Source organism: Lampris incognitus, chromosome 1, assembly GCF_029633865.1.
Source record: "Lampris incognitus isolate fLamInc1 chromosome 1, fLamInc1.hap2, whole genome shotgun sequence".
Lineage (NCBI taxonomy): Eukaryota > Metazoa > Chordata > Actinopteri > Lampriformes > Lampridae > Lampris > Lampris incognitus.
In genome coordinates this window covers 11,051,794-11,075,409 of record NC_079211.1, presented here as the reverse complement: position 1 = coordinate 11,075,409, position 23,616 = coordinate 11,051,794, and the positions used below count along the sequence as shown (strand labels likewise).

General features: G+C 46.1%; 1 protein-coding gene across 6 annotated transcripts in view; it reads right to left on the bottom strand.

Annotated features, from left to right (window-relative positions):
- The window catches only part of arap3 (ArfGAP with RhoGAP domain, ankyrin repeat and PH domain 3), a 71,579-nt gene that overhangs the window by 45,170 nt on the left and 2,793 nt on the right, over positions 1 to 23,616 (bottom strand). For 4 of the 6 annotated variants that reach the window (XM_056275348.1, XM_056275380.1, XM_056275390.1 and 1 more), the window contains exons 2-8: positions 9,138 to 9,192; positions 8,871 to 9,033; positions 6,479 to 7,495; positions 5,684 to 5,724; positions 5,168 to 5,250; positions 2,975 to 3,042; positions 2,403 to 2,642 (exon numbers count right to left, since the gene is read on the bottom strand). In XM_056275348.1, coding sequence (XP_056131323.1) covers positions 2,403 to 2,642; positions 2,975 to 3,042; positions 5,168 to 5,250; positions 5,684 to 5,724; positions 6,479 to 7,495; positions 8,871 to 8,944 — 1,523 coding nt within the window. In that variant the 5' untranslated portion in view covers positions 8,945 to 9,033; positions 9,138 to 9,192. The remainder of the gene's footprint in view (positions 1 to 2,402; positions 2,643 to 2,974; positions 3,043 to 5,167; positions 5,251 to 5,683; positions 5,725 to 6,478; positions 7,496 to 8,870; positions 9,034 to 9,137; positions 9,193 to 23,616) is intronic. The other 2 variants (XM_056275364.1, XM_056275374.1) reach the window with 1 other exon arrangement.

The following is a 23,616-nucleotide window of genomic DNA, read 5'->3' as shown; positions in this document are numbered from 1 at the left end:
CCACGCCACTTGGATGCCCCCTGACGGTATCTTGAACTGGGATTACTGGTACTTGGTTGCTTATGAACATACTTGACTGTACCTTGTCATTACGATGCATCATCATCGTTAAAAATACCCTGTAGTACCCCTCCTATAAAAACCATCAGCAACACATACAGAGGAACCGGAGGTAACAATTCCGCAGTGGCAAAGGAAGACCAGCAGGAAGATCCAACAAAGCAGAAAAAGAAGACAAACACACACCCCATGGAGGAGGAAGAGGAGGACAGGAGAGTTAGGAGGCAGAGACAGCTCCTCAGAGTCGAGGAGAGGCAGGGAGGAGAGCAGAGAAGGAGACGCAGCTTCAAACCCAGGGCCAGCCTCTGACGCCTGTACCAATAAGAATGGAAAGTCCCATTTTTCTTTAGCATGCTTTCAACAAAATGAAAGGTAAAGACAGACAAACACACACACACACACACACACACACACACACACACACACACACACACACACACACACACACACACACACACACAACAATACACGGCACATGACGCAAGACAGCATGCCAGGATGCTGGTGTTAACCAATTTATAAATGAATTTGAAATTTGATCATTTTTTTCCACGATGAGATTTAAATAACTACATATCAGAAGTCAGAGTTGACGTCCTTTGGATACTGATAGTGAACCCACCTGAGGAATGAAACCAACCACCGTGTAAAGGCCTTCAATGAACTGCTTATAAAATGTACCTAAGCACTTGTTTTTTAGCCTCTGTCGGCAAAGATCCTGGAATAAATATGTTAGCAAGTTACTTCTATACATGAGGTAGGTGGACATGGCAGAATATGTATGTATAAGTACAATATACAGTATATACAGTGTGCTTAGATTTATTATAACAATGTTAAGTGTTCATCAGAGTGACAGCTTGCAGAAAGAAACTGTTCTTGTGTCTGGTTTTTTTGGGGTACAGTGCTCTGTAGCGCCTACCAGAGGGGAGGAGTTGGAACAGGTTGTGACCAGGGTGTGATGGGTCTGCAGTGATGTTAACTGCCTGTTTCCTGATTCTAGAGGTGTATGAGTCCTGAATGGAGGGCATGTTGGCATCAGTGATTTTCTCTGTAGACCTAACTGTCCGTTGTAGTCTGTCCCTGTCCTGTTTGGTGACCGATCTAAACCAGACAGTGATGGAAATGCAGAGGACAGACTGGATTATTGTAGTGTAGAACTAAATCAGCAGTTCCTGAGGCAGGCTGAACTTCTTGAGCTGGTGGAGAAAGTACATCCTCTGCTGGGCCTTTTTGATGATTGTGTCTATGTTGGATGCCCACCTTAGGTCCTGGGAGATAGTGGAACCCAGAAATCTGTAGGTTTTCACCGTAGAGTATGGTGAGGGGGGGCTGCGTTAGGGGTCTCCTCCTGAAGTCCACTGTCATCTCCACTGTTTTGAGAGCATGTTCAGCTCCAGGTTGTTATGGCCGCACCAGAGGGCCAGCTGATCAACCTCCCGTCTGTATGCAGACTCGTCATCATCCCGGATGAGGCCAATGATAGTTGTGTCATCCACAAACTTCAGGAGTTTAACAGAGAGGTCACCTGAGGTGTAGTCATTTGTTTAGAGAGAGAAGAGTAGTGGGGAGAGCACACATCCCTGGGGGGCGCCAGTGCTGATTATCCGGGTGCTGGATATGATTTTCTCAAGTCTCACCAGCTGCCTCCTGTCTGTCAGGAAGTTTTAATCCACTGGCAGATGGGGGCTCATACAGGGAGCCAAGAACTGTTTACTGCCGAGCTGACGGCACACCAGCCACAATGGCTGCTACAACTCATTCGTAGTCCATGAAAATTAATGTCAACAGGTCTATTTCTCTCTGTCTCCTACATCCAACTATATCACAACACTGTTCTACTGGAATACGGTCTGTCCAACACAACTGCAACAGCATTATCATGTCTGAAATGGATCAAATAATGACCTATTAATGGAGAAAAGCCACAGGTTTCAGCCTGAATGTGTGTTTTCCCCTGGATATAAGAAAAAACAGATTTTCTCCCTAAAAGCCAACGTGTGATGCGTCTCATTTGTATTGTCGAGTTAATCATGAGGGCAATCAGTTCCACCATCCTGCACCCATACCAACATGTTTACAGCTCAAGAAATGTAAAATGTTTACTATCAATTTAAAACCCAGTCACTCTGATGGTGCTGCTTAGTGACAACAGGTATAAGGAAGTGGCTGTACTGAGTGATTTCCAGGTGTGAAAGTATGAATCTGTATGAACGTGAAGCAGGCAGTGTTTTGTTTTTTTATATATATATAAAAATGGAGCTTGGTGATCAGTTGACCTCCGTACCATAGACATTATTTTCTAAAATGTTCTGAATTAAGTAAAAAAAAAAAACTCCTACCCCTGAGGAGACAGCTTGTCCAGCCAGCCAAAGATGATGGGCGGCGCACGCTCGGACAGGGAAGTGTAGCTGGCGTAGGGGGATATGGTCAGATCCTCGTCCACGTCGGAGGGGTAGAGGTGGGGGGGCAGGGAGAGGTAGCGTGGTGGTGGGGCGGGCTCGCCCACAGTGCTGTATCCTTGAGAGTCGCTGCTGTGAAGAGCTTGGGACAACCGCTTGGCCCAAGACAGCTTATGTAACCTGAAGGAACGCATAAAGGCATCATGAAGGAACTTTAGAGGTTTCTGCAAAAAAAAAAAGATTTTAAAAAATGGTTCAGCTTAGAAGATATGAGTTGGCGCTTGAGCTCAGCTGTGAAAGCATCTCTTCCTAAGGTATTCAGCTGCTATCCAAGCACAGCACAATGTTTCTGCACACACACACACACACACACACACACACACACATGCACTGGATTTCCAGCCACTGGTGCTAACAATATCAGCACATCTGCTGACATCACATCATATCTGGTCTATTAAAAATGTTGACATATCACTTATGTGCATCTTAATGAATGACTGGAATCTTACCCATGACCATCTGCATGCTTCTCCTCTTCCCTCTGCTTCACGCGTCCTTCATCCTTACCCCTGTCATTCTGAAATAGAGGGGAAAAACAGATGAATGCTGGTTCTTGGGAGGAAATACTCTTGTCTGCTTATCAATTAATAATGCTCAAATAACACAAACACGTTGCTGTTTGTATGAAGGAACAACCATTGTGTTGACACTGTTCATTCAGCGCTGATCTTTTTTTTTTTATTCCTGTCAAAATGGAAACGCAGCACTTTAGACGTCGGCTGCTATCACTGAGATCTGACGACAGAGCTGCAAGAGCTTCTCAGATAAAATGCAGAACATGCTATAAACCATAATATATAGCCTTTTGACCCCCAGAGAATGAGTTTGGAGATGCAGGTCTCTGCTCAGATTAGGACCAGTCCTTCCACGTGACCCACTCATGCTGAAAATGCTTTGACATTTTGCAAAGAAATCTCTGGATGGGGGATGAATGCCCGGCACACATTCGACGACTTTTGGAAACATTCAACATTTCAAATAATACGCATCAGACACATTATGATGGATGGTACATATTTTTTGTCAGTCAACCTGTCACAAAGGCGTTCACTCAAGACGATTTAGCGAAGACAGGGTACCACACACTGTTATTTCATGCTATTACATACTATATATTATGATATGATACATTATATATTACATTAAGTTATACTATTGCATTACACTATGTATTAACCGAGATTATGTGGTTCAGCGTGACACCTGTTAATATAACAATTGAGGCGTCCAAGTGGCGTGGTGGTCTATTCCGTTGCCTACCAACACGGAGATCGTTGGTTCGAATCCCCGTGTTACCTCCGGCTTGGTTGGGCGGCCCATCCATCCATCCACCCATCCATCCATTGTCTTAACTGCTTATCCTGCTCTCAGGGTCACGGGGATGCTGGAGCCTATTCCAGCAATCATTGGGCAGCAGGCAGGGAGACACCCTGGACAGGCCGCCAGGCCATCACAGCCTCCCCCCCCCCACACACACACAACCATTCATTCCTAGGGACAATTTAGTACCGCCAATTCACCTGACCTACATGTCTTTGGACTGTGGGAGGAAACCGGAGCCCCCGGAGGAAACCCACGCAGACACGGGGAGAACATGCAAACTCCACACAGAGGACGACCTAGGATGACCCACCAAGGTTGGACTACCCCGGGGCTCGAACCCAGGACCTTCTTGCTGTGAGGCGACCGTGCTAACCACTAAACCACCATGCTGCCTGGTCGGGCGGCCCTACAGACACAATTGGCCGTGTCTGTTGGTGGGAAGCCGGATGTGGGTATGTGTCCTGGTTGCTGCACTAGTGCCTCCTCTGGTCCGTCGGGACGCCTGTTTGGGGGGAGGAGGAATAGTGTGATCCTCCTATGCGCTATTTCCCCTGGCGAAACTCCTCACTGTCAGGTGAAAAGAAGTGGCTGGCGACTCCACATGTATCGGAGGAGGCATGTGGTAGTCTGCAGCCCTCCCCGGATCAGCAGCGGGGGTGGAGCAGCGACCGGGACCGCTCGGAAGAGTGGGGAAATTTGGCTAAGTGGAATTGGGGAGAAAAAAAAGGGGAGGGGGACAATCGAGATGTGCTGAAGACGGAAACAGAACAAATAAAAAGAAACTATTGAGAATAAACGCTTGTCTGCGCACATTTTATTCGATATTTTTCAAATGCTCCTCTTCACCTCTGCATCACCTCGCTGTAAATTCGGCTCTCATTGGCTACTGAGCCCCACGAATAACAGGGCTGGCTGGGGACTGATAATACACCATCGAGCAGATGTCGGGTTGAAAATATCAAATGTTGTTTGATAAGATCAAGGTAGCCCAGATCAGTCAGTAAATCAAGCGAGGTGGTTCAGACTGGATCACGCTACAGGAAAATCTCTGCCAACCTTCAGTCCAGAGAAAGTCCACGATTGGGATTTCCGCTCCGATTGTTGGGTTCAGTCCTCAGCCCGAGAATAGACTCGAAATTACTGAATATGTAACAAACACTAACACCGCAACACAGGAATTCGAACCGGCAATTCCTGTGTTGGTAGGCAATGGAATAGACTGCTACGCTACCTGGACGCCCCCATTATAGTTTTGACATGAATTAAATGTGTGCAATATAAGCCTTGACGTTATCAGGGCAAAGCGTGTAGACGCTCACCTGACATGGCTGAGGCTGCCATCTGGTCTGGAAGACGGTTTCACAGTAAGGGCTGATTTCCTCCTCAGGATCATCAGTAGACACTGTTGGGTTAGAATCGTATTTTGTCATAAACTGCTGCTTTTTGGCAGGAATCTTTTCTGCCAAACAACTTACAGTGTCTGTATGGGTTGCATGGGTGGCACCAGTAGATATACAACCTCCGACAAAGTGCCACGCTCTACCCATTGAACTAGAGCGCCACGGTTAGAAATTTCTGTTTCTTAAACCAATGTAATTTGAGTTTGCAATACTTTCACACGAGTTTAAATACATTAAAGCACTGAAATAGTAAGTTAACAATAAAATACAGTTTAATTCCTCTTGGGGTCTGAGTAATAGAACTGAACTATTTCAGTATCTCGTTCAGTAAGACCATTCATCATCCACAGGAGGTAATACACCGAGGCAATACAGTAACGTAGAATGTGTTTTGCTTTTGTTTATGGAGGTTCATGTGTTGTAGGTTGGACTCACCTCTGGTTGAACCTGAAGAGGGGTCACTTAAAGTGCTGCCACTGAGGACACAATAAACAATAATTATTCATGTTATATTATGATCATGGCGTCATGAAGACTAGAAGTAAATAAAATTATTATTACTATTATAGATACAACCCATCCATACTGTAGACATGAATAAACAGACAATAGATAGCTAATGAACGTCTCATTTTTATAACTTGTTAGAGAAAGTACACTATTAGAAAAAAAGGAAATTGGATGCACACATACACATCAATCAATCAATTAATCAAGTTGCATTTTATATAGCGCTTTTCTAGCTGCAACAGCCACTCAAAGCGCTTTACATTTCTAGTCAAATCTCAATTTCAATTTTATCTATACGTCCATATTTGATTTGCTATATTAAGTTACAGTGCTGCTTATAACACCCAGGGGGCTTTAATTTAAATCAAATAACCCTTTTAAGACTGAAAGTGCAAAGGTTTTGGAAATGCCACCCTTAGTGAACAAATCAATAGAATATTCATTAATTCATAAAAGATGGTAATGAAAATGCTCGACTGCGGTCGAAGGACGATGACGATGGAAATGAAAATCCAAAACACAGTGATAACAGCAGCACAGCATGCAGAATTTCTTGAGTATAGCAATATTTTAAGGTTTTCATATTAAGTAGGCGGGTAGATATTTAAATCTTTCAGATTTTCTATAACCTGTTGGGAAGAAGGAACCCAGCCGTAAGAGTAAAGGGATTTGGGGAGACGTCTTTTCTATAGAGAGAGGTTTGTCTTAGAAACCGGATACCTGTTTCTCTCGGGGGTCCTGTCCAGTACTTGTCTTGGTGGGGGCAGGGGGACTGTCTGCAAGTTGCAGTGAGTCCTCCCTCCACTAGAGGCAGAAGAGCCAGGTAAAGTGCCACAGTAGATTTCATTGGAGACCATCTCCATGCTGTGACTCCTGGGTGAACAGGAAGGGGAGGATCCAGAGAACCTGGTGTTGTCCAAGCTAGAGAAGGGAGAAGAGGGGGATGATGAAGGAGAAGAAGCATGGCTCTGATCCATCCCTCCAGGTGAGGAAGAAGGTGGGGACCTCTGGAAGATGGCTGGGGGGGACCCATGGTTCAGTCTTGGGGGTACAGGGGGAAACCCACCACCCGAGTCTGACACTGTGGAATTATGACTCAGCTGTCTCTCTACCCGGCTTTGGAACTGTCTGTGGTGGAGGGTGGAGGTCACCCCATCGGTAGGGGAGGAGGCCAAATCATTAGCTGCAGGAGCCTCCCTTGAGTTCAGGCTCTCTAAAATAGTAAAACAGAGGGAATCCTGGGAGAGCCTCCTGGGAGGCTGAGGCAGGGGGTCCGGCGTGAAATGGACCGGGGCCGTCCTGCGTCTGTTGAAGACAGTTCTGGGTTTGGGAACTGGCTTCACGACCGCTTTTACCACACTGTTGCTCTTGCCTTCAGTCAGTGTTGAATTTGTCAGCATGGCGGCAAGATTCGGAGCAGATCGATTTCGGAACGGCTGAAAGTTAATGGGAGTTACCGTCTGATTGGACAAGTTTTTAGTTTCTCTTGGATTTGATGAGTGACTATCTGACACAGACTGACAACGATCCAATAAGCGGTCAGCTCTTGGATTTTTATTGGCTCTTTGACTGTCTTTTGCCGTTTTTTCATTGGTCCTTTGAATGTGGCTGACCAATCGCAATATTCTTTTCCTGTGACCTGTAGCAGTTATACCAAGGCTGACCAAGGCGTCATGATCCAGGTGGGTGAAGTCTCTAGCCAATAGGAGACCGGCACGGCTGAAGGTATCCACGTACCTACATTGAAGATGGAGAAACAATGGACTTTAATGTAAAGTAACACACCATTATTTTCCTTCTGTATGCTGCCTACATAAATGTAAATAGTTTGGCATGTTACCATGCGGATGATGCTGACCTTCTGTAAACTGCCATGGGGATGTTCTTGATTATAATAAATAAATGCATTATTATAATGGCACAAATTTTATGCAGTTTATGAAAACTATTTACTATACTACTATTATGTTGCCCTGTGCTGTTTGACTGCAATTTTTGATGTTATGAATGTGGAGAATGTGTTGACTCTTTAGAATGACGTCTGCAATTACAATATCCATCATGCTTTTATGGGGCATGCCAGGGTAAATTCCCTTTGGGAACATACATGCAATTATATACTTAAAGTACCATCTTTCCTACTTTAAAACCTAAGTGATGCGATGGTCAGTAAAAAGTTACTAGTAAATAATGACATATCTGCCACATGGAGCTGAAAGCATGTTGTATGAATCTGCTGCTCAGCCAGATACCGAGACAGGTTCAGTAGACGTCTTCAAATGAAAGTTTAAAGCTTTCTTTTGACCTGGCTTTTAATGAAAACTATCTTCATTTATTTACTTATTATCGATCCTATAATTTGCATCACCCTTCTATTCGATTTTATTGCATTCATTTTTTATATTTTACACCCGTCTTTCTGCTGTAATATGCAACTTTTACCATCTTTTATACTCTTAAATTGTTTTGCATCCGTGTCTGGTTTGCCAGCTGCACAGTAGCAGAGAGGAAAGCGCTCCAGAGGGTCATCACCACCGTCCAGAAGATTATCACATGCCCACTCCCCTCCCTGTAAGACCTATACGGTTCCCGCTGCCTCAAAAAAGCCCATGGCATCCTCAAGGACCCATCCCACCCAGGACACCATCTGTTTTAACTGCTGCCCTCGGGCAGACGTTACAGGACAATAAGAGTTCGGACAAACGGACTAAAGAACAGCCTCTATCCCAAGCCATAACCGCACTAAATGCTGCCAAGTCTTGATTCCTGACTTTTTGTGCGATATGTTGGTGTCCAGTAGAATGTAGAAATGAATGTGTGTGTTTTATGTTTTTAATTATTTTCATACTGATCTTTGTACTGATAAGAACTGCACTTTCAAATTGCGTTGTATTTGTACAATGACAAATAAAGTTCTATTCCATTTAATTTTTCATTCCCTGCTGTTGACTGGTTCTAAAGCATTTAAATTGCCTGTTTTGTCTTTCTATTCTATTCTGCTAGGAATTGATGTCATTTGTCTGTTTCTTTCTAATGTGAAACACTGAGCTTCATTTCATGCATAAAAAAGTGATACATAAATAAATTGTATTGTTGTTATTATTATTATTACTTCTCTAGGTGGATCACTGCCAGGAAGGTCTCAACCGGCGTGCTTCCATCCAGCGATGCCATAATGACCAACATGGGCTCTGGATTGGTCTGAGTCTCCTCCACATGCAAGTAAAACAAAGGCCATAACTGAGCTAAGGGTGGGGCAGGTTGCTATCCTCCATCTGGAAGAGATAGAATGAAAATTCAGAATTAAGACAACAGAGAAGGGGAGCATGGCGGGGCTAGATTCTGATACTGGGTAATTTGATACTGGGTAAGCAATTACCATGCATAAACTGAATAATCCCCAATCAGATCCCAGCAGAGGTGGTTGGAGCTCGCTAGAGAAAAAAAACAACAACACACATATTGTAAAAACATTGCAATTGGAGAGAGAGAGAGAGAGAGAGAGAGAGAGAGAGAGAGAGAGAGAGAGAGAGAGAGAGAGAGAGAGAGAGAGAGAGAGAGAGAGAGAGAGAGAGAGAGAGAGAGAGAGAGAAGCATATCCAAAGATGTTTCAACTGATGATGGAGACAGAGATCTTCTCTGATCTTCTCTGTTTGTGTGGTTCCACAACTGTCGCCATGGCAACAGAGGAGCGGAGAAATGGCAACAAACACACGCATAGGCTCAAAATGGAAGCAGTGCTATCTTTTATCTCTGAATTGCCATGTGTGTATGGCTGTGTCTAACTCTGCATGTGTGTGTGTGTGTGTGTGTCTGTCCCTCTGTGTCTGGGTACATCTCCATGTAAATCCCATTGGCTACACCTCATCCATCATCCTCACATTACTCCCCCCCATCCTCTCTTTGGACCGTCACCCACAGCGTCGGTCACCACAGGGTTAACGACTTCACCATTTGGTGCAGAAAAACAGAATGGCTGGAAGTGTGCGTGCAAGTGTGTGAGATTGTGATGCTTCTACTGACAGTGTGAATCAGTGCTAATCAACGTAACATGCTGAACATGGATTATGGGACCGTAATAGGTAGAACATAAACTTTGACAATATACACAAATACATTTAAACTAAACTCCAGCTGGAGTCATCAGGGTTAAGGAAGAGGGTATATGGGGGGTAATAACTATATTAGCACTTGAGGTTAACCTTATCCCAGGCAGCAGAACAGGGAGCGGTTTTCACTGCTCTGGGAGGCCATCACCGTGACCCTTTCCACTCCGGGTCACAACCCCGCTCGCAGCCAACTAAAACCACAGATTGTGCACAAAGCCCAATGTCAGTCGGAGCACCAGCGTCCACAAAGGCCTGGCCTCCACAGAGAGGAGGACCCCGGACCGACAGGAGGGACGCTTGGCCTCACCACAACACCGCCTGCAAATCACGAGAGTCCACGTTATGAGGAGCACGTCCGTCGGACCTTTGATGCGAAGGGGCGGGGTGTGATGAGGCGAGGATGACCACAGGATGGCATACAGTCATGTGGCTGAGAAGGCATCCCGTGCGCTCGAATCTCTTGGACAAAGAGCCATGTGTTGTCTGTGTCGCTCCTGACAAACACGATCACGAAGAAAAACAAAAGTACAACACTGATTAGAGAGGGGCCATTTTTAAATAATTTGTGTGTTTTGAGTAATGTGTGTGTGTGTGTGTGTGTTTATGTATATGTGCACAAATGCAGCCGCATATGTTTGTGCGTGAATCTAAGACTATCGATTTAAAAAGAAGACACAAACATATAGATGAACATACACGTGCATGTGCGCGCACACACACACACACACACACACAAGATACAGAGAGCCCAGCTGAGGTGCAGTATACTGCCATACTGCCTTGTGGGAAGGACAGGGGGCTTTCAAAGAAAATGTGTATGCATGTGGCTGTGTGTGTGTGTGTGTGTGTGTGTGTGTGTGTGTGTGTGTGTGTGTAGCAAGCGTAGATGTGCACTTCCTGAAAAAGATTGGAATGCGTCAAGTCTCACGGATACCTCACCCTAACCGGTCTATTTGATCTCATGTGTACAGTATGAGAGCGAGAGAGAGAGTGGGCAAGGGAGAAAGAGAGGGCAAGGGAGAGAGAGAGAGGGGGCAAGGGAGAAAGAGAGGGCAAGGGAGAGAGAGAGACAGGGCGCGTGAGGGGGAGAGTGGAGGGAAAGAGAGAGAGACAGAGAGAGAGGCTATAGAAGGAAACCCCTAAGCAGAGTGTGGCGTGTCATCGGCACTATTTGTGCGAGTGTGTGTTTGTCCGAGTATGTGTGCATATATTTTTTGCACGTTTGTATGTGTGTGTGTGTGTGTGTGTGTGTGTGTGTGTGTGTGTGTGTGTGTGTGTGTGTGTGTGTGTGTGCAGAGGGTGTGCGGAGGGTGTGTCTTACAGTGTCACATGCATGTTTCCCATTTAACACACTCTAAATAAAGCAGAAAGTGAGACACGCAACCTCTGAAGGTCCCCGGCACCGAGTCTGTCTCTCTTTTCTTATGATGGGACACAATTCTCTACCTTTTCTTAAGACAGGACACAATTCTCTACCTTTTCTTATGACAGGACACGATTCTCTACCTTTTCTTAAGACAGGACACGATTCTCTACCTTTTCTTAAGACAGGACACAATTCTCTACCTTTTCTTATGATGGGACACAATTCTCTACCTTTTCCGCATTAGATATTCAGCCTACACTCTTGTTTAATCAGTGAGACTTGGAGCATAGCGGCCTGTGACGCGGGGACTAGAAGAGGTGAAAGGGGGCGTCAGAGTGCGGGAGTGATCTGTACCGTCTTGTTTCATTGTCTCTTGAACGTCAGGGGATACAGTTAGGGCAGGAAACGTCTCTCCAGTCCCTACTGGGGGTTAAAGGTCATGCAGAATGGGAAGAGCTGACAGAGTAGAAACCGCCCTTCAGTGGGACGACACGGTTCCACGCCTTCATATCTGCGAGCATCTGCCCTGCTGACATGCCCGTGAGCAAGGCAGTAGCCATGCTGGCTTGAGATGGTTTTTACTTTTTGAATAAAAATAAAGCATGAATACAATCTAATCACATGACCGGCTGTTCCTTCGTCGTAACTGGTCCATCTTTCTGGTGGGCGGACATGTGATGCAGAACGTGTAAAACTACATTCAGGGTTTTATTCACTTACGCAAATGTGATCAGATCTGTGGAAAAACGCACCAAAAAATTCCCATTTTGTTTTTTTGGCACAATATTTCTCGCTTGACAATTCGTTGGAAACGCGACAAAGGAATCTCTTCAAGGTCGGGCGCCGCTGCTCTGCAGCTGACCTCTGACCTCCCTGTGGAGGAAAAACAAAAGGAAAGACAGAGATTTCCCTCCATCTCTGCATACTGTTCTCTGACCTCCCGGGTGTTGATGTGCACCACAGCGCCCCCTCTGGTCGGGCTGGCACGGTGTCTTACAGCAAACCGGAGAAGAAATAAAGTGCTGATGAAAATTAGCAGACAAAAGCTCAAATTGGGTTGACATAGATACATGGCGCGTTTAAGCACAATTGCTCCATTTAGAAAGAATTGACCACTCTAGGAACGATTCGGTTGATCTAAGAGGTGGAACTAAGGCCGTTGTTCAATACTATGGTTGACTCAACATGACAGCGTTGTATCCAGTTAACACTCAGCCATCAACCCAGGCTGGTCTGAGATCAACACAACATCTACCATTCATTTTGTGCCACCTCATAAGAAGAATAAGGGGCTCGTCCGTGAATGGGTGACAGATAGCAGATTACAGGAGGTCTGTGAATGTTCTCATTCATCCAGGTCATGGTTATCCAAAGTTGTTGAATCAAGTGCAACTGGACTTGGTATATATCCGTGAGACGTTTCGCCTCTCATCCAAGAGGCTTCCTCAGTTCGTGCCTTTCTGACTAGACCAAGCTAGTCTAGACCAAGTCTCATCACCAGCCAGTCAGACTAGCTTGGTCTAGTCAGAAAGGCACGAACTGAGGAAGCCTCTTGGATGAGAGGCGCAACGTCTTCACGGATTCATACCAAGTCCAGTTGCAACTGATTCAACTCCTTCGGAAATTACAGGAGCCTTCACATCGCTGCTCTTAATGAAAATGATTAAAACTGGTTGTTCATTCTGCACCAGAGCAACCAATAAGTCATTACATCACATTAACTTATTTTATTTATCAGATGGGCTAGGCTATTTTTTTCTGTGAGATTAGCCACGAAGGGCGTGCAGGTAGCATAGCGGTCTATTCCGTTGCCTACCAACATGGGGATCGCCGGTTCGAATCCCCGCGTCACCTCCGGCTTGATCGGGCATCACTACAGACACAGTTGGCCATGCCTGCGGGTGGCAAGCTGGATGTGGGTATGTGTCCTGGTCGCTGCACTAGCGCCTCCTCTGGTCGGTCGGGGTGCTTGTTCAGGAGGGGGGGGGACTGGGGGGAATAGTGTGATCCTCCCATGCGCTACGTCCCACTGGTGAAACGCCTCACTGTCAGGTGAAAAGAAGCGGCCAGCGCCTCCACATGTATCGGAGGAGGCATGTGGTAGTCTGCAGCCCTCCCTGGATCAGCAGAGGTGGTGGAGTAGCGACCGGGACGGCTCGGGGTAATAGGCCAAGTACAATTGGGGAGGAAAAGGAAGAAAAAAAATCCACAAAAAAAAAGAAAAAAGAAAAAGAAAGTTTTAGGGTAACATGACTGATGGGTCCAACTGGGCTCACATTTGCAACCTATGCAATGTGACCAGTGCACACTAGTACACGGGTGGTGACGATGCTGAAACAATACCTCATTCAGCCCTCGTGTGCATGTTTTGTTTTTGCCCCCTCACATGTCAAGCTGTTCTGTGTCCGAGTAAATCTAAATTTTCTGGGAACTCGTGAATAAATCCAAAAAAACAAACAAAAACAGAGACTGGTAATCTAGCAGCAAGCGGCGTTTCGCTGGCAGCCGGTAGTGATTTCTCAACATGGCCGAGGAGATTTTCTTAATTTAGGAACCCAGATGAGGAGGTTCAGGCAGAGGGCTTCTGTAGGAGGAAAAGGTCGACTGACGGAAGCTTCAGCTGGAAAGAGGCTGCGAGTCACATCCTGCTCTTTCTTTGTCTGCACGCTGGACGCTAACCTTTAGCTCCCAGTGTGCTCAGGCGAGTGGGTTTGTGTGTGTGCATATGTGTGTTTTTCATGCATACGTGTAGTATACTTGTGTGTATATCTGTGTCATGTCAGCACATGTATGTGTGTTCCTCTGTGTTTGTTGACACACAAGTGTGACTACATCTACAAGTATACCGCAGTGTGTGTCTGTATTTAAGGAAAGTGTGTGTATGTGTTATTTTCATACATTCTATATCCGTGTGTGTGTACTACTGAAATCCGATATGTAGACGCCACACAGCTGTTCCCTACTTTCCGTCAGTCACTTCACCCTCTTGTCCTCCGGAGAGGATCCTGACGCTGGTCCTCCAGGAAGTGACATCACCAGCTACCGAACCAAAGCCTCTACAGAACCGGACAGCGTTCTGTTTCCCCCCACAGTTCTGCAGCCGGGCCCCCCCGCCTCCCCGTCACATCCTCGCTCTCATTTCCGTTCTGCAGAGCTGACAAAATTCCATGACAGGGAGGGCCGCCTGTCGGCCTTAAACATCTGCTAATGATCTGGGGATACGTCTGCTGAGCTTTAATCTGCTGCGGTGCATTAAAGAACACACCAGACGACAGACTTGCACAGCGGCGGGCAGGGCAGCTCGCTTAGAGAGCTCCGGGATTCAAGACTGAGACAGGTGGAATCGAATCAAATCTATACAGGCTGGAAGATGGAGGGTTGGTTAGCGAACGCTTACTACTCCTTCTCGCTTTCTTTTTTTCATCCACACTGAAATGAGTCACCAAACGTCCATGTCCAGTCATCTGTTTGGGCAGCAGAAATGATTTGAAGTCATTTTTCTCCGTTTCCCCTCTCGGCAGGAAGAGAGCAGCGGTCAAGGAGAGGAAGGCCGATTCAAGTAGACACTGTTCCCTGGTTTAAAGCAACATTGTGCAGTTTTGTTTTTTTTTATTAATAGAACAGAATACCCTTTATTAGTCAGTTTGTACGTACACACAAATGAAATGTACTTTCTGCATTTAACCCATCCTAGCTGAGTAGCTAGGAGCAGGAACAACTCCAGCTCTCCTTTCTGTGCCTTGCTCAGGGGCACAGGCAGGAGTATTAACCCTCACATGCATGTCTTTTTTGATGGTGGGAGGAAACCCACGCAGACACGGGGAGAACATGCAAACTCCACAAAGAAAAGGACCCTGGGACGGCCTGGGGTTCGAACCCAGGACCTTCTTGCTACGAGGCAACGGCGCTAACTGCTGGGCCACCGTGCCGCCAATCTATTAAGATCTGGAGTGTGTACATAACTGAGACCTCCGCTGCTTCATTCCACCACTATGGCCCCGGTCTGGCGAGACACGCATGGGCATCACTGTCGCAATACCAGCGAATGAGATCTGAGCCTTCCTCCGCACACAGAAAATGGCGCTCGCTACGAGGCGTGATAAGAATTACGGTGGGATTTTAGATGGGGTTTTTTCCAGCAGTGGTTTGGTGGTGGAAGAAGTGCATGAAGATGCGTGGAGTCCATTGTTGAAGAAAACATCTATAATCCCGCAGTCATTTCTATCACGCCTAGTAGCGAGCGTCATTCCATGTGCGTGAAGAAACGATCACGGTAAATTAATAGAACAATTACACAATGTTGCTTTAAGATGGACACATCTACACTCTCCGAGAGATAAATACAAACCATCCTGACTCTTTTTTTTTTTATTGCAACACAAAAGTTCCAGCCCCAGTAACAAAGAGATTTTTTATGAGGATAAAAAGGAACATATGAGGAAGCCACTCCACAGAATGGCATGCAGCCATTGGAAGCCTGCAGAAGAGGATTGACCTGAGAGGACCACGTAGGAGGGAATGCCGTTCCAACGTGGTCGATGGCTTCAGGGAAGCAGGAAACGGGTGGAGGCTGCAGATAAAAGACTGAACTGGGATCAGCCCAGAGGATACAGACCCTCCCGTCCCACTTCCACTCTCAAGAGAAGACCCTTAGGACCCGGCCAATAATATAAAGGACACAGCAACCGTAGTGATAGAAGTAGTAACAATGGTAGTAATCACAGTAGCAGAGATGCTGGCAAGGAAGATGGCACAACACGGGAGCGCCAACACGTCAGGCCAGGACTCCGCTGTCTACGCCCATCTACAGGCCAGTGGCCACTCTTTCAAGGATGAGGATGTGCACATCCTTGATATGGAGGAACGCTGGTTTGAACAGGGAGTCAAAGAGGCCATCTATGTGAAGAGGGAACCACCATCTCTGAACTGTGTGGGGGGGGGGGGGGGGGGCTGAGAGTGCATCTGTCGCCATCTTACAATGTTGTGATTGCAACTATTCCCAAATCCTCTGTGAAGAGTACACATGGCCCCTGAAACTCCAGTTAATGGTCACGCCCGTATTTGCACATGAAACCGATCGTTGGTTTCGGTCGTTGTGCGACTGTGTTGTTTCTAAGGGTGGGGATACCTGCAGTCAGTTGAGACTGAAGAGGTCACTCAGATGAGTGATGACACGTTTTCCTCAATAAAGGTTGTGTCCACACGAACCGATTCAACTTTCTGGCACAGCAGCAGAGGTTATAGTGATACTACCAGCATCAGGTGTACCAGTAGTGGGATTTACACTGGTGATGACTGCAACGGCAGCAGTAATAAAAGTAAAGCTGGTATCGCTGGGTAGCCTCTAATAACCAAACTGAACCACACTAGTTCACAGAAACCACTTGAATGGAAAATTGTGGCTCTTTAACCCGGTGGCGTGCTTCACTTCTTGTCACAGGAAAAAACCTCCAAAGACGATATTGAAAATGATATAAAAACATAGCTGGATATGAATTTCACAGAAACACTATGTTCAAATGATGCTCGTCTCAAATAGGATGAAGTCATTTTTGCAGCGATCAGAATCACGGTCATATTCAAGTTTCCAAAACCCATTGTGAAAATCTGCCATAATCCATAAAGCACTCCCATTGGGAAATGTTGTGTAAGATGTAGATTTCTAATGGTATGCCTCCAAAGGTGTTCTTTCCTCTCATGCTGACACGGTTAAAGGTGGCGGTATGCTTATATATTTTATATATAGTCAGTGAAAGAAAGCAAACTCCTCTGATCAGACAACAGTTAAACACAAGGCTACATACAAATGTGTTTATGCTCAACTCCAGCTTTGTGTTGTTTTCTTGAAGACACTCGACCCAAGTGGGACTGCATGAAGATTCATGTCATTTTTCGACCCAAGTGGGACTGCATGAAGATTCATGTCATTTTTATTAGTATATAATCCCTCTTAATCAGTCAGAAATTTGCAGAAATCCTTCAACGGTCTCAGCTCATCCCATTCTCACAGGGTTGGGTATCAGGTGCCGGTGCCAATTTGGGACACTGTCACTATTGCACTCTCTCTTCCTTCCTTTCTCTCTCTCCTCTCCTCTTCAAGCATCTCCTTTCATGCTCTACTCCTCCTCTGCCTCCATCATCCTCTCTACTGTATATCCATTCCACCTCCCACTGTAAATCCATACCGCCTCCCTCCTCATCCTCTCTACTGTACATCCACTCCTCTCTCCTCATCCTCTTTACCTCCTCTCTCCTCACCCTCTCTACTGTATATCCGCTCCTCCTCTCACTGTACATCCATACCTCATCTTCTTTATCTCCTCTCTCCTCATCCTCCCTACTGTACATCCACTCCTCTCTCCTCATCCTCTTTATCCCCTCTCTTCATCCTCTCTACTGCACATTCACTCCTCCTCATCTTCTTTACCTCCGCTCTCCTCATCCTCCCTACTGTACATCCGCTCCTCCTCTCTCATCTTCTTTACCTCCTCCCTCCTCATCCTCTCTACTGTACATCCACTCCTCCTCTCTCCATCCATCCATTATCCAAACTGCTTATCCTGCTCTTTTCCTCCTCCCTCCTCATCCTTTCTAATGTATATCCATCCATACCTCCTCTCTCCTCATCCTCTCTACTGTCCTGACAATCACAGCTGGAGATCTGCATTCAGGACAAAACACAGGGTACAGCCATCACTCAAGGCAAACATATATACACACACACATGTGACTTATAGACATAATCACACACACACACACACACAACAACAACACTTGTTAATGCAGAGTCATACATAAAAACTAAATAATCCAGACATACACATAAACACACAAACCTACACACACAAAACCCTCACAGGTGTGAGGTGTCACAGCAGGCTAAAACAACACAAAACAACTCAGTGCAACACAAAACCTCACAACATAACGTGACACAGCATAAGACAACACAACACAATGCAAAATAACAGCACAAAAGGAGAGGGAGGCCACCGTACATTTACATCAGCTAAGGTCCCCTATCAGTATCAGTCTTTCCTAACAGAGTGCTCATTCTTTCCTCCGCCCGTCCCCGTTCTCCCTGTGCAGCCGTACACACCCCTTCCTCTCTCGCCAAACTCCCTCATCCCTCGCTCTCGTCCCTCCTCTTTCCTTTCTCTTAGGCCCACTCCATCCTCCATCATCAGGCAAACCAACAGAGATGCAACTGATCGCCGGGTTGCCTCATCAGCTCCTTTTAATATTTCAATCTGAGGCAAAACAAAACAGCGCTGGGAGTCGAACCTCCAACCCTGACACTATTAGTGCCTTGCTCAGCTGTATCAAAGTAAAGCTCGATGTTGAGTCACTGCTGTGGAATATGTGACTCTTCTCTGGGCAGCAGAGAGAGAGAGAGACCACAGGGAAGAGCAGACGGACATTTAAGCGGGTTTTAGTTTCAGGTCGGCGGGAGAATAAAGACCACAGGACGGCTCATCGACCCCAACGAAACCACATGAATCCTGATACAGGCTGCACGCTAGCAATAAAATCATGGCATCTTAAACCACAAGCAACGGATTTCCACACTGTTTACGTTTCACACCAGTTGAGAGGACGACGAAAAGCCACTGGGAACCGGTGTGCTGTTGTTGTTTCCCCAAAAGAAAGACTTTTTACCACCGCGGAAGCTGGCGAACATCTGGATTTGAGGCCTCAACAGTTCTTGTGACTGAAAAACAAAAGGCTTTTAAACGACGACGCCGTCGGATTTCTGCAGAGACGCTTTACAGGTTGACTGCAGTGTAACCATTATATAACCTGTCAATGCAACACAACACAACACATGCACGACTTGACAAAACGAACACAATTACGACATGCAGTTACACAACAAAATAACCCAACACGGAAATACACTATTACACAATGCGACATAACAAAACCACAACGACACGGCGCCACAGCTAAACGCAATATTTCCCAACACAATACGAAAACAAACAGAAAACACACACACACACAAAAAAAGGACAAAACAAGTCACAGCAGAACACATCAACAACACACCACGGTGCAATGTAAAACAAAACCACGGGCCGACAACACAGTGCAGCACAGGAATCAGGAGTGTTCAAAGTGAGCGGTACACTGAATGGTCTGTCAATCATGGTCCCCCCCCCCCCACACACACACACACACACACACAAACATACAAAACCCAAGCGTGACATTGGGCCCAGATGTAAAGACAAACGTGTACATGCAGACACATGCATGATCGCACACATATTTGGGCTCGACATGTTGCGGTTTACACATGATGTCCTGACCAGCGCTTCCTCCTACGCAACAACTACAATGACAGGAAAACGAGAGAGCGAGCAAGAGAGCGAGAGCGAGCAAGAGAGCGAGAGAGAGGGGGGGGGGTGTCTTGGGAGAGCGGGTTGGGCTGTATTTATAAATAACAGTGAAGCCCTATTGTAGGACACAATATGTCATTGTGTTACAGCTCTGCCTGGGAGCCAGGGTCCAACGGGACAGTATGATGTCTGTGTGTTAGCACGCCAGCTAGCTCCCGCGCTAACAGCCTAGCTGGTCACCGCCTGACGTCAGCTAGCCGTCCAGTTTTACACGTCACTCCTTCTTTAAACACAATAAAGACAAGAAAACATGTGTGCGTGTGTGTGTGTGTGTGTGTGTGTGTGTGTGTGTGTGTGTGTGTGTGTGTGTGGCGGGCAGACAACAGACACATAACATACAGTGTCCTCTGCGTATAATTACAAGCGAGAAGAGTAAAAATGAAAATGATGGTTCATTATGGGGAGTGAGGCAACGCGGGACTCTGTGTTGGTTAAACTGGTTTCAACTGATCTCGCCGTCGCGCAACACAGAGCAAAACACCACACAAAATATGAGCCATCGCACATCTATAGCTTCGGTTTACATGAGCATCCACTAATTACAGTAATAATCGTTTGCATTATTACACGTTAGCTGTTCAATCCAGTGAGACTTAAAACGAAAAAAATGAGAGTCAAATGAGATTCACTTCTCTGTCACCAACATGACATGGAGCCAAAAGTGAAGAGGTCAAGGGTCAGAGGTCATGATGCCCCGACAATGGTCGATGGGTCAACACTTCTTTATTAAAGTGAGTTTGACATGAGAAAGAATATAAAGCCTATGGTTGAATTTGCACAGAGCAAGACTGTTCAGTTTGACAAGTCTGACATAATTGTTGTTATTGTTAGCGGCGGCCCTGTGATGGCCTGGCGGCCTGTCCAGGGTGTCTCCCCGCCTGCCGCCCAATGACTGCTGGGATAGGCCCAGCATCTCCGCGACCCTGAGAGCAGGATAAGCGGTTCGGATAATGGATGGATGGATGGATGGATTGATGATATTGTTAGCATAAGCTTTATTATCATTCAAAACATGCTACATTAGAAGCTGCTTAACTATTCCAGCCTCGAACAGTCACTCTACATCCAAACTAAATCAAATTAAAACGAGATCTGATTATATTTTCTTCTTCTTCTTCTCTCAGCTTATTCCCCGTTTCTCAGGGGTCGCCACCGTGGATCGTACAGTTTTCATCGGTATCCTGTGAGGGCACGGCACCAATGGCGGCCGCCGTTAACCCAGGCCTCAGCCAATCCCGTGTGGAGCCTGGACCGAACCGGCATGGTCTTGTCAATCCGCATAATGATTTGGCAACATTTTACATCCGAAGCCCTCCCTGACACAACCACTAACCCCTTTGGCCTGATTATATTTTAATTAATTTTAATTCTAAGCAGATTAAAACACACACGCTTTGAGTGTCCACGGGCAGAAGGCCTGTAATCCCCTTTGGGGTCCCCCGTGCCTTGTTTAAGAAATCAGGAACCACATGTCACATCATGAAGATTTAGGAAGAAAACCCTGACGTGCAGCTGAAACACATCAGACGCGCCACTCCTTACAGAGGGAGACGTGGTGTCGGCGTCTTTGTTGGCGCTCAGTTCAAGAAGCAGCGACATGTTGAGGGCTCTGCACTAAAACATGACGTGTAAGTGTGCGCGTTACCCCTTCTCCACCGAGGCGGGTCGAGGGCCGGTTCGGAGCCGGTTTCCACAGCCAAAGAACCGGCTCTCGGGCAGGAAAACTGGTTCCAGAGTGGCACCAACTCTTTGCTGGGCTAGAAGAAAACTGTTTGTGCCAGGGGCTGGGGCGGGACTATCGTGAATAACAAGACCATTACGGGACGCGTTATTACTCAGCAGCAACAACCAGTTATGCTGATAAATGCACGCACCCCTTAACAACACTCAGTAATGACGCCTCATATCCTATCTGATAGGAATCAAATGATTTTATCAGCACATACTTATTTGGATGGACTTTGGCAGAGTGAATTTGAGAAATATTGGGAGGTTAATCAAAGAAACCTTGCACATGTGCGACCAGTCACCCCACGGGAGAACATGGCAGACAATCACAGCTTCCGCTGAATTTTATAATGGACATTTATTTGATGATATTTAAACAAACCATCCGTCAGCAGGGAAATAAAAGCCTCTTGTCATGAGACGGGTCCCTGGACAGAGCTCCAGGCGGCCCATGGCGGGGTCTGTGAGCGGGACTGGCCGGCTGGGCACCAGTTGGTGGAGCTTCTCAGCTCCAAAAACGTCGGGAGCACATTTTCGATTTGCCATCAGTTTTTTGTAAAATTGCCAATACTCTAAATCTGCACAGTTGATTTCACGGCTCAAAAGTTCTCAGAGGTGAATTTAATGATGAAATGGCATACGAAAATTGTATACTAAAAATAAAAGAATAAAAGTTCGAAATCTGCACGGTTGATTTCATGCCTCATCTTCAGAGATGTATACAGACTGACATAATGACTCTCTCAAGCCCGTGGAAAAGGAAACCGGTTCTTAGAATGTGCCAAAGTTGAACCAAGTGCGAACTGGCACTAGCGTGTGTGTGTGTGTGTGTGTGTGTGTGTGTGTGTGTGTGTGTGTGTGTGCGTGTGAGTCTGCTCTTGATGCAATTCCCTATCAGCTGTTGAATCAGCTCCCAGATGATGGTGTACTTTGCTGTAATTAATGCCAGAGGCTGTGATCCCCGCAGACGGCTGAGGAGATAACAGTGAGAATTTGGCGGCGCTGACTAAACATCCCCTTTGGATCAGCCAGAGACTAACAATAACACCGCCACCACACTTCATCTGCAACACAAACGACCTGCAGAAATCTACACTGTGGCCCTGGAGCGCAATAAATACTCACATCTACTAATTTGCAGTTGTGTTATTATTATTATTATTAGTAGTAGTAATAGTATTATTAGATCATACATTTCCATTCTTAATGTGATTTACAATGCTCTCTCTACAAATTCTACATAAAGTTTTTTTTTTTTAATCATCACAGAAACACTGGAGGTGACTCAAATTTGTGATACTGGGCTATACAAATAGAACTGACTTGACTTGACTCTGCAGCCATGGGAAGGCAGATGACCACAAGGTCACTTGCTCAGATCGTAAATGGAAAAAATGAATGAGGAAAAAAAAAAAAAAAAAAACCAAACAAAACGTTTTCATCTCTTTCAACTAAACCCCCAGCGGGGCACTCTCGCAAAATGCGAGTGATCTGGTGCAGCTGCTGGAGGGTAAATGGTAAAAGACTGTGGCTGTACTGGGCAGCTCCCAGTTGGCAGTGGCAGTCATTTACTGGAGTAAGTGAAGCAGGGCCCAATCAACCTTCCCTACATGAATGACAGTAGAAATAATCCTGCACATCTCAAGTCTACCGACATCGGGCGTCGTGTTTGTAACTCGGCAACTGACGGAGGAAAGGCCAGGGCACGGCGTTATTGTAATAGTCTAACAACAGGAGGATGACGATGATAACGATGATGAAGGCGATTCATCTCCCTGATGTTGAAGTACCGTGCCGCAAAGCTGAGCGGCTGTTGAGACATTTGTTTTCTGATTTAAGAAATTTTAAAGCTGAAATCCAGTATTTTCCTCCACTAATAATTTGTGATTTTATGCATCTGGACCATGGAGCCAGGTTGTATAATACTGTCATCTTTACCATGGTTACAGACACGTGCCATACATCACTGTTGACATTTCTGACTAGGCAGGGCGAACGCTTGTGCAGTGGCAAACACGTTCCTACTCAAATGGGAAACAGGATTGAAACGTGGTGGCCGATGTGGTAATTCATCTGTTGGACAGACATTCGATACAGCTGGTTTGTAATACATTAGACCGTCTGTGTTAGCTTCGGTCCCGGGGTCCATTTTTACAAGGGTGGGAACCGTTTACTGAAGAGCTGACGGCACCCCAGCCGCAATGGCTGCTACACCTGGTTTGTAGTTCTCACTGCCAGACGGAGGAACCGATC